This window comes from Poromitra crassiceps (genome assembly GCF_964638095.1).
Source record: "Poromitra crassiceps genome assembly, chromosome: 7".
Taxonomy (NCBI): Eukaryota; Metazoa; Chordata; class Actinopteri; order Beryciformes; family Melamphaidae; genus Poromitra; species Poromitra crassiceps.
Window position 1 is genome coordinate 32,051,756 of NC_139628.1, and position 12,500 is coordinate 32,064,255.

At 44.1% G+C, this 12,500-nt stretch overlaps 1 protein-coding gene across 1 annotated transcript in view; it reads right to left on the reverse strand.

The window, feature by feature from the left end:
* dysf (dysferlin, limb girdle muscular dystrophy 2B (autosomal recessive)) overlaps window positions 1-12,500 on the reverse strand; it is a gene marked incomplete at both ends in the record, with an annotated part of 159,277 nt that overhangs the window by 42,278 nt on the left and 104,499 nt on the right. The window contains 1 exon segment of the mRNA XM_083640065.1: window positions 3,613-3,672. Coding sequence (XP_083496191.1) covers window positions 3,613-3,672 — 60 coding nt within the window.

A 12,500-nucleotide genomic window follows, 5' to 3' on the forward strand; every position in this document is an offset into this window, starting at 1 on the left:
AAAACCACATAACAGCCAGACCTAAAACCACATAACAGCCAGACCTAAAACCACATAACAGCCAGACCTAAAACCACATAACAGCCAGACCTAAAACCACATAACAGCCAGACCTAAAACCACATAACAGCCAGACCTAAAACCACGTAATAGCGTGGTATCGGTTGGCCGAGGCCTCCGGCCCGGGCAACGTCACAGGACGTGACGCAAATCGTGACTAACAGACTAACCCCGTTTACACCTGGTTTTTAAATGTGACCTGTATCCAGATAAGTTATCTGGATACAGGTCCCATTTAAAAACCAAGTGTAAATGGGGTGAAAGAGATCTGGACACAATGAGTGAGGCAGGCTACCTCCACATGTGGTCAGGCAGATCTGATCACATCCTGATCACGGTGCGTTTACACCTTGCATTAGCATGCATTTTTCCTTATCCAGATAACTTATCCAGATACAGCCAACGTTTAAAAGCCAGGTATAAATGAGGTAAGTCAGACAACGCCCATCCACCTACAATAGGCAATTTTATATATGATGATAGGAGGATGTAGTTTGTGTTGTCTAGTTAATTTCCCTTATAGTTTTAGTTAATCAATTATTATTTACTTTTACTTTGATCTATGACTCCCCTCGTTTGTTACTTCCTTGACCCGGCTTGATCACCGCGTTAACGAGCATCGGACGACGGGCGGACAGACAGACAACCTGAAAACATGATGCCTCCACCCATGGCTATTGAGAGGCATAAAAATACAATTTGAAGACGTTTCCCTTTGTTGATCTGACTCTAATGCAACATGTGTGACTTTAACCCGACTTGACTGGTTGGTGGCGATGCTGTATTACTGGTGAAAATGAACCTCAGTACAGCGGCATGGGACATTTTTGGGGGAGCACGACTTCATACAAAATAATAGCCTCAATTGAAAAAACGACATTATGAAAGTGACTTCAAAACCCAACTAGCGTCTCGAAGGAGGAAAAAAATAATCAGAGAAAAAGGGGGAGATGGGGTTTTGATCCACGACGAGCAGCGTGAGGCATAGCTTGGACAGCGCAGATGAAAGGTGACGGGAGAGACGTCAGATCTGGGCTCTCCCCCCACGCGGGGGTTTGCGCCTCCTGACAGCGGGCGCTTCTTCAACTCTTCCAACATGGAAACTGAATCCCCCTGATCCGCCTCGCTGGACGCTGTCCCGCTGAAGACAACGGCGGTAATCTGGGAATCATCAGAAGCAACCAAACCAACGAGACGTTTATTTCTTTATTTTTTCCGTTGCGACCCCGGAGGTTAAGAAGAAGGGATTTATGGCATGTGGGAGAGGTGAGCTTTCTTCTTCGATGAGCTATTAGCCCTCTCTCTTCCTCTCTTTCCTTCTCTCTCTTCTTTAAATCACTTTCCATCTCTCTCTCCCTCCCTCTCTCATCTCTCCCTCCCTCTCTCGTTCTCTAGTTGTGGTATAGCGGATCTATAGCAGCTCTGTTGACTTTGGCCCGGGCCAGACAGAAAACCGAGCCTTTAATTTGACTGGTTTCAATATCAGACCCTTAATAAAACAAATATCTTTTGCTCAGAGAGAAAGACAAATCAGCCCCAATTACCGTCTGGCGGGGAGGGGGGAGAGTGCTACTGAGTGTGTGTTTGATGCATATGTGATTCTGTATGTGTGTATGTGTGTGTGTGTGTGTGTGTGTGTGTGTGTGTGTGTGTACGTGCATTGTGCGTCCACACAGTCTGGTCCAGGTCAAGCTAAGACTAGCGATTGACCTGGCTTAGATAAATAAAATGGGAGAATGTAATGAGGGGAGCAGTCACTCTGCTATTCAGATGATGGCTCAGGTTCCCTCCGCAGCTCCCCGTCAAACCACACAGCTCACTGAACTTCACTCTGACTTCTTCAGCTCAGTGTTTTTTCATCAGTCTGGCGTTTCATTCCAAAATAGAGATATCCAGTCCACCTACTCTGACAGCATGATCTCTGTCTTAGTAAAGCACACTATGGGTTAGGCTACTGTTAAAGTCAGGAGTCATCTTTTTTCTTCTTCTGATTTCCCCCCCATTTCCCCCCCAATTGTACTTGGCCAATTTCCCCCTGCTGCAGCCGGTCGCTGCTCCACCCTCTGCTGATCTGCGGAGAGCCGTAGACTAGCACCATGCTTCCTCCGACACATGCGCAGTTGCCAGCCGCTTCTTTTCACCTGACAGGACGTGAAGCGCAGCACCTGGCTCACGTAGGAGGATCACGCTATTTCCACAAGTTCCCTTCCGCCCAAACAGGCACCCCAACTGACCAGAGGAGGGCGCTAACCAATCATACCTGTATGGACGCATGGAGGTAACACGGGGGTGCAAACCTGCGACCCTCCTGTTGGTACACTAGGCAGGGAATCTACCGCTACTCTACCCGGATGCCCCAGGAGTCATCTTAAAGGTATATAGATGATGCATTTCTGTGGATTAAACACTTGGTCAACTTACCCGTTCAGTGATGAGAAGATATACACCAAAGTCATCTATGTGACTCCTAGATCTTTCACTCCAGTGCTCCCTGCTAACACTTTAGGATTCACAATGTTGAGCGATAGTATAGGGAACTAGCATTTTTACAAAGTAAGAAGACTGTTAGAGAAGTAGATTCATATTATTTGGAAGATGATGTAAGCAGGTTTCTTTTTTTAACTAATTTATTTCATGTGAGCAGCCATACTCTACTCATATGATTTTTAGCTGTACAACATTCACATCCCATGGAGACAATTACAGTTATTTTGTATACATTTTACCAATCTCCCAGACACAACTGACCGACATACTGTACCCATGTATGTGGGTAAGTCGGGCGAGATTGAATATTTATCTTAATTAAGAGCCGCTACAGGTTTACAGTTTCACTTAATAGGTCAGTTTGTCCAACAGGCCAATCTGCCAAAGGTTTGACTTCCTTTTAAGATATGACATAATATACTGTAGGTCTAAAATTGGGGATACAATCATATGTGGTTTTGCAATTTTGACTGATACATTCTCATGTGGTAGATTTTTACAAACTTTCCTTTGTAGCAGATGCAGGGCGACCCATCAAATGTGACAATGTACTAAATGTGAGATGAGAATCGGAGTGCATATTAATGATTTAAGAAATCTATACTGCTTGTTGCCAATGTGAACAGATCTGTTTCCAGCATGAACTTTTTTTTGCATGTTTTTTAGCGGAGGGGTTCCTATGTGGAGGAAACCCCAGGGGAGCACGGGAAGAACATGCAAACACCACACAGAAAGGCCCTTTTGACGACCCCACCTGGGCCGTATAGGCACTGAGGACATGCAAAGAAGGACACACACACCCTCATCACCCAGGCGGGAATCGAACCCAGGACCTTCTTTCTGTGAGGCGACAGCACTACCACTGCGGCGCGTGCTCCCCTTACCTCTTACTAATATGAACACATTAAACAGGAACAAGCGAGGAAGAAGACAGGAGGCGAGATTTGTAGCATGGAGGGATGTAGATTTAAAAAGGAGACATGTGGGATTATGATGTTCTGTGTGACACTTTGGTTTCAGTATGAATGAATGAGAGATGAGTTATAGGATGAGTTTGTTACCTACATGAAGGCTGGAGCGAGAGGCTGAAAGGTTAATGATAGCTGAACTGGTTCCATCTGCAAACTACAACACACAGACAGACATACAAACTTTCAGCTTAGCTGGTTAGCGTTAGCCGCAACAAACAACATTTGCATGAAAGCACGTTAAACAACTGTAAAATGTCGCATACAAAGACAGACAAACATATTAGTTGATACAGACAATCAATAAAAATGACTTGTCAGTGTTAGAAATTCATAAAACACGCTATATTCTTAAAACACAGACTAACATGAATTCACGTTACATAACAGCATGAGCAGATATTAATGACTCAAACGCACAGAGACACCATCAACACTGCCCCCCCCCCTTCCCCCCCAAAAAAGTGATGTTAAAAGAAATCTAGCGTGACGTCGTCTGCACTGGGAGGTTGGGTTGCTGGAGGTGCAGACAGTGGCGTTGCGGTTAGCGCTGATCAGACGCGACAGAGCCGAGATCAGAGAAACAAAGTGTTTACATGAGGTCACGGAGCAGCTGAGCACACAAACGCAATCAAGCACACTATGATGCACGAGGGGGGGGGAAATGTATCTGTAACTATCAAAACGACTTCACGGTTCAAAGCCATTTGCTTTTGTGCCATAAAGCAATCCAGCAGATTTCTGTCTGATTTATTGATAGTAAAATGAATCACCTTTGTAGTCTTGTTAGTGGAACTATAAATAACTCCCTCTTAAGCCAAAATATCAGAAGAATATTGTTGGTTATCATGGTTCCGATTTTGCGCATCGATTCCGGATTTTCGATTCACATTCTTTGAGGGGCAGGGTCAAAACAGGTCACATGCTGATTTCACAGGAAGAAAGAGAGAAACATAACTTTTAAGTTGTTGTGCGCACAATCACAAATGACTCTGTATGAGAAGACATTTAATTATTCAGGTCCAGAAATGTTGTCTTTCAGTTGTTTGATGCTACATACTGTACATGGCTCATGTTTCAAGCTTTGGTTGTTCTTGTTCTTATCCCATAAGTCGTCTCGCGAGGGCGTGCACACCAATTTCAACACTGCACTCAGACCCATCACACACACACACGCGCACGCACACACACGCACAAGCACGCACACACACACACACACACACGCACACACACACACACACGCACACACACACACACACGCACACACACACTGATAAACGGTCTTAGCTCATGTGTTTTCGGCCCTCTCAAACACAACAAGACAAGACAATAGAATTCTTGTGTGTGTGTGTGCGCGCGCGCGGGTTGTCAGTGCAATGACGAGTATGAGGTAACAGCACTACAGTATATTAGACACAGTCCCATGACGTCTGTCTCCATGTCAAATAATGTGTGTATGTATAAAGTAATTTATTCTTTATTTATTAGATGAGGGAGGGAGGGAGGGAGGATGGAAGGAAGATGGGACGATCTCACTTGGGGATAATGAGGCAGAGGAAAACTAACAAAGAACAGACTCCCTCTGTTTGTTTACACACACACACACACACACACACACACACACACACAGACACACACACACACACATGTATACAGACACACACACACATGTATACACACACACACACACACACACACACACACACACACACACACACACACGGTGTATCTAGTGCATCATGGACAGTAGCAGAGAGACAGGGTCAGATTTTCCCCCTCTCTCTCTCTCTCCATCCTTCTCTCTCTCTTTCCTTTTCTCTCCGTCTTTATTAAGCTCGCTCGCCCTCCTCTCTGTGCCTCTGTTCTTCTCTTCCGTTCTCAGTAACCACAACATTATAACGCAATAACGAGTTGTTCTTTTTGTTTGTGGACATCAGAGACCGCAGTCTGATGACCCAGCATTCTTCTCCTCTTTAATCTCCCACAACTGCTCTCTCTCTCTCTCTCTCTCTCTCACTCACACACACACACACACACACACACACACACACACACACACACACACACACACACACACACACACACACACACACGGAGAGAGAGAGAGAGAGCGAGATGGAGAGTTGTTCTGGGGGATGGTCCAAACATCGTTACTCAAGTATAACTGTGGTCTGCGGTGTGTGTGTGTGTGTGTGTGTGTATTTATAGGCTGTATTATTTATGATTGCCCCCCATCACAGTCTATCATGCAGTCAGCCAGCCAAACCAATAAGACCATAATATGTTAATATGTCGCCTCCTGTGATTCTATACAATCCTCCATTCACTGATACACACAAAGAAACCATTTGATACCCTACAGGAGTGTGTGTGTGTGTGTGTGTGTGTGTGTGTGTGTGTGTGTGTGTGTGTGTGTGTGTGTGTGTGTCTGTGTGTGTTTGTGAGCAAGTCCCAAGTAAAGCAAGTCTCAAGTCTAAATGTAGAACAGCAAGTCAAGTCAGTCCAGTATCAATTTAGTATCTTGAAGAAAAGTAAATATCTAGGGCTTTTCAACGCAACATGGTTTTAAAGGCCCTGCTTTAAATAGCCCTCAATATATATAGGAATCCAAAAGAAATTAATCTGTATGAAACATTTGTTTATTGCCAACGAGTGAACTTAAAAAATTAGACCAGCCGCGTTTCAGTTTGGCAATGCATGCCTATGCTGTGCTGATTTCCCGGCGCAAATTGCTATTCAGACTGTAAACAGTGGAGCACGGACACGGAAAAGGAAGTGACGTGCTCCACTGTTTACAGTCTGAATAGCAATTTGCGCCGCGACTTTGGCGATACTACTCGTCACAACAACTACACCTCCACTCATTTTCCACTGTTGTTGTGAGACGAGTTGACGTCTTCTCTGCAGGGTGTTTTTGCGTTAACGTTATTAGAAACGGACACGGAAAAGGAAGTGACGGTGGCAGGAGAGGCGCTCTGTACAGGAAGCTGGGAAAAAAGGTAGGGCTGTCCCAGAGTCTATTTTTCAAATAAAAATAGACTCTGGGTTCGGAGATTGTATCTTATATAACTCGCCCGTTTGGAGAAAAATAGATGATAGAAAAGGGGGTGATTGACAGATCGCCTGTCCAGTGTCGCAGCTTGCCGTTCACGGACCAATAGGAGGCGGAGCTGCAGCTCTGGGAAACTCCCATCTCACGTGAAGTGTGGAAGGACCCAACCCATTCCCTCCCACTCTGCTGACGAAAAATCAAGATGGTGACGGCCAACGTTTGAACTCCGCCAGGGAGAAGAAATGTAATGGGATAGCACGTCCATATGATTTATGTCTATGTTCAGAGGACAGGGCAGGGGGAAGTCCATTAACATCACACTGAGCCCACCTGAATAAATTAACGCCACAATAACGTCCGCTAATTCAGTAAAAAAAGTAGTAAGTAGAAGAAGTAGAAGTACTGATTCAACTTGTTCACTCAAGTAAAAGTAAAAAAATTACAGGCTCTGAAATGTAATCAAGTATAAAACTAAAAAAAGTATTTCTGCCGGCTGTTTCTGTGCAAAGCTAACTAAACCTCACGTCATATTGAGATAAGCAGAATTCTTGCGTGCTCAATTCTAGGGTGGGGACTCTGCAGACGATGAACCGAGCACACGGACACACAGCTCTCCGATTATAGTAGGAGGATTGGCTACATTACAAGTGGTGAATGCTGAATGATGGTATTTAACTTCAAGTCAACTTTATTGTCACTGGGGGGGGATTTGTCGTGCAGCCAGGTAGAAACATAGAACAGAAGGAAACATACTGTAGGTACACAGACTCAGGTACAGAACGAATATAAAATACATGAATACATCAAGTGGCAAACAGAATCAGCATGTGGCCAACACTACAGTAAAAAACATTCGTCCCCCAGTGGCACTGGCCTAGTTACATGGGAAACACATCGGCTGAGTCCTCATGGCCATTTAGCAGTTTAATGGCCTGGAAGATCAAGGCATTTTTCAGCCTGTTGGACTTGGGTGAAAGGGACTTAGAAATTGCTCTCTTACAGAATATGTGAGACAGATCAGGCAGATTAACACCAATGATCTTTAATCTCTGGAACCTGGATTTGTTTGAAAGACAGTCACTGAAGAACTAAATCTAGGAAATGAAATAAATAAACAAACGGACACTCCTTCAAGTCAGTTTTGGTGGAGCACGAAGTCCTTCATCACTTGTGTTAATGGTAGGGAGTCGACTTGGTCCAGGCGATGTGTGCCCAGCGCTTGGCGGATCCGGATCCGACACACGTGGGCCAGACTGCGAGGACATCTCTTGGCCTCCAGAAAGACCCCGAGAGCCTCGGGATCCGCAATCGCCTCCAGCTGTGCCTGCTCCCTCACCAGGGTCGGGTCGGCGTCGTGGTCCAGGAGCAGCTGGACGAAGGCCGCATTGCACCCTTCCCTCAGCACCATATACAGCAGGCAAGAAGCCACGTCGCGGGTCACCACGCCAGCCTGGAGCAGCAGACGGAAGCAGTCTAGGTGGTTGAAGGCCGCGCTGATGTAGAGAGGTGAGATCTTGAGGGTGTGAACGCTGTCCAGGTGACCATGGAATATGACATCAGCTACGCCTACCTGAGCTCCCTGACTGATCAGGTAGGCCACACAGGCAGTGTGACCCTGCCGCGCTGCGAGCCCCAGAGGGATGATGTACCTCACAAACGTCCTCTTATTGATCCGCTTTCTGAAGCGGCCTTCCTGCAGGAGCGTCCTCAGTTTGTCCAGGTCTCCTGCCCAGGCGGCATCGTGGAGTGGCCTGTCGTCACGTGTCACATGTCTCCATGCTTGAAAAGCCATCGCTTCAGCTCACGATACCACGCGGCTCAAGGGGAAGGCTTTATGAAGGGACAATTTGTTCGAGTGACATCACAGATGACGTCACTATCGCCCAAATGACATCACTGATGACATCACAATTACTCGAGTGACATCATCAGTGATTCATGACATCACTATGGGAGTGACCTGGCCACCAGGCTGAGCCATCTAGGACTGTACGCCTAGTGACCTCATCACTGTCTGTGACATCATCGACCATGCTTTATTTAGACTGGGACCATGTTCGGAATGGTTCACTCATTCACTATTCCCCATGTGGTGTTTATCATAGTGAACTATATGGTTCACTCATTCACTATTCCCCATGTAGTGTTTATCATAGTGAACTATATGTAGTGTTTATCATAGTGAACTATATGTAGTGTTTATCATAGTGAACTATATGTAGTGTTTATCATAGTGAACTATATGTAGTGTGTTTATCATAGTGAACTATATGTAGTGTTTATCATAGTGAACTATATGTAATGTTTATCATAGTGAACTATATGTAGTGTTTATCATAGTGAACTATATGTAGGGGAGAGTGGGGTGAGTTGTGCCACTTTTTACTTGAGGTGTCTTTAAAGTGAGGGCATGACAGTAATGCCTCCAACTACAATATGTAAATATATTTCAGGATGTTGTGCACCACTGGGAACACTCCCTTTGGATCTTAAATAAACTGTTAAAAAAATATGGCTATTCTTAAAAAAGTGGTCTCTTGGCACAACTTGCCCCCGGTGCGGGGTAAGTTGTGCCTTTGGAGAGAATACGTTGGGGTAAATTGTGCCATTGATTAGTGAAGTAAAACAGAACATTTTCATCTCATATACTGTAATGCTATATCAAAGCAAGACAAAATAAAGATAACACTAAAGTCCAGTGTACTATAACAGGGTTAAACAAGGCTAAACGGTAGCAGCAGTTGACCTACATATTTAACATTTTCAGAAATAAAAATTATGTTCAAAATGAACAAAATCAACTATCACAGAGCCAGGCTACACTTGCCAATACTGCAATATTCTTCAACAAGGTCTATTTAAACATTTAAGAACAAAATGAAATAAAATTTCACTAAATCAACCTCAACTGCACTGGCACAACTTAACCCAGGCTTTTGGCACAAATCACCCCATCCCCACCATTTTAACAAACTTGTATCATATAGCTGGTTTGGAGCTAACATCATGCTAACAGTATAGCCTCATATTGTAGCTTACTAAAACACTAACACATGTGTGAAATGTTTTCAAGCTTGTCTATAATTGTTCAGACACAACAATCAATAAACCTTGATCATAAAAAATTTACTTTGAGAGGCAAAAAACAGTTTTTTGAACTTAAATGTGCTTAGCTCTTATGCCATCTGCCTCCCTTCTTTGCAGAGTGAGTAAAATGGATGCCTCTTCAAAAATGTGTGGTCACATGACCAATTTCTTCTATGGTTTTCTAGATACAAGGGGTGGCACAACTTCCCCACTGGCACAACTCACCCCACTCTCCCCAGTGTTTATCATAGTGAACTATATGGGGAACAATCAAATGAGTTTCAGACACTACACAGATTTATTTTCTGAAGATCATTGCGTCACAAGATGCGCCGGGTATTTGTGACGTTATTAATCCGCGCCCAGTATCACATAAACAAACTGAGCTCTCAGCAGATTGAAATGTCCTCAGGTAGTATTGATGTTGCTTGTTTTGACTGCTACATCCAAAAGAAGTTGTTGAAATTGTAATTAAGTGCATAATGTGGTTTTGTCAACTATGGTGCTGTCTTGGTGCTTGTTAGCTCGCGAGCTGGTGACTTTCTTCTCCTTCGGTAAAGACAACCGCAATGCATTATGGTATACCGGCGAAAATGTAGGGTACATTCACTAGAAATCGCTGTGCATTGTGGGTATTTTATAGTGGACTATTATATAGTGAATCAAATTAACAGTTGAGAATTCGGACACTAGTACAAAATGGCGAACACACTAACACACAAAATAGTCCACTATTTCTGTCATAGGGACCGATTCCAAACGGGGCTTCTGGGTCTTGTTTTGGATGTGCGTACTCTACATCCTGTCTTGTTTTGGATGTGCGTACTCTACATCCTGTCTTGTTTTGGATGTGCGTACTCTACATCCTGTCTTGTTTTGGATGTGCGTACTCTACATCCTGTCTTGTTTTGGATGTGCGTACTCTACATCCTGTCTTGTTTTGGATGTGCGTACTCTACATCCTGTCTTGTTTTGGATGTGCGTACTCTACATCCTGTCTTGTTTTGGATGTGCGTACCCTACATCCTGTCTTGTTTTGGATGTGCGTACTCTACATCCTGTCTTGTTTTGGATGTGCGTACTCTACATCCTGTCTTGTTTTGGATGTGCGTACTCTACATCCTGTCTTGTTTTGGATGTGCGTACTCTACATCCTGTCTTGTTTTGGATGTGCGTACTCTACATCCTGTCTTGTTTTGGATGTGCGTACTCTACATCCTGTCTTGTTTTGGATGTGCGTACTCTACATCCTGTTTGTTTTGGATGTGCGTACTCTACATCCTGTCTTGTTTTGGATGTGTGTACTCTACATCCTGTCTTGTTTTGGATGTGCGTACTCTACATCCTGTCTTGTTTTGGATGTGCGTACTCTACATCCTGTCTTGTTTTGGATGTGCGTACCCTACATCCTGTCTTGTTTTGGATGTGCGTACTCTACATCCTGTCTTGTTTTGGATGTGCGTACTCTACATCCTGTCTTGTTTTGGATGTGCGTACTCTACATCCTGTCTTGTTTTGGATGTGCGTACTCTACATCCTGTCTTGTTTTGGATGTGCGTACTCTACATCCTGTCTTGTTTTGGATGTGCGTACTCTACATCCTGTCTTGTTTTGGATGTGCGTACTCTACATCCTGTCTTGTTTTGGATGTGCGTACTCTACATCCTGTCTTGTTTTGGATGTGCGTACTCTACATCCTGTTTGTTTTGGATGTGCGTACTCTACATCCTGTCTTGTTTTGGATGTGTGTACTCTACATCCTGTCTTGTTTTGGATGTGTGTACTCTACATCCTGTCTTGTTTTGGATGTGCGTACCCTACATCCTGTCTTGTTTTGGATGTGCGTACTCTACATCCTGTCTTGTTTTGGATGTGCGTACTCTACATCCTGTCTTGTTTTGGATGTGTGTACTCTACATCCTGTCTTGTTTTGGATGTGCGTACTCTACATCCTGTCTTGTTTTGGATGTGCGTACTCTACATCCTGTCTTGTTTTGGATGTGCGTACTCTACATCCTGTCTTGTTTTGGATGTGCGTACTCTACATCCTGTCTTGTTTTGGATGTGCGTACTCTACATCCTGTCTTGTTTTGGATGTGCGTACTCTACATCCTGTCTTGTTTTGGATGTGCGTACTCTACATCCTGTTTGTTTTGGATGTGCGTACTCTACATCCTGTCTTGTTTTGGATGTGTGTACTCTACATCCTGTTTGTTTTGGATGTGCGTACTCTACATCCTGTCTTGTTTTGGATGTGTGTACTCTACATCCTGTCTTGTTTTGGATGTGTGTACTCTACATCCTGTTTGTTTTGGATGTGCGTACTCTACATCCTGTCTTGTTTTGGATGTGCGTACTCTACATCCTGTCTTGTTTTGGATGTGTGTACTCTACATCCTGTCTTGTTTTGGATGTGTGTACTCTACATCCTGTCTTGTTTTGGATGTGCGTACCCTACATCCTGTCTTGTTTTGGATGTGTGTACTCTACATCCTGTCTTGTTTTGGATGTGCGTACTCTACATCCTGTCTTGTTTTGGATGTGCGTACCCTACATCCTGTCTTGTTTTGGATGTGCGTACTCTACATCCTGTCTTGTTTTGGATGTGTGTACTCTACATCCTGTCTTGTTTTGGATGTGTGTACTCTACATCCTGTCTTGTTTTGGATGTGTGTACTCTACATCCTGTCTTGTTTTGGATGTGTGTACTCTACATCCTGTTTGTTTTGGATGTGCGTACTCTACATCCTGTCTTGTTTTGGATGTGTGTACTCTACATCCTGTCTTGTTTTGGATGTGTGTACTCTACATCCTGTCTTGTTTTGGATGTGTGTACTCTACATCCT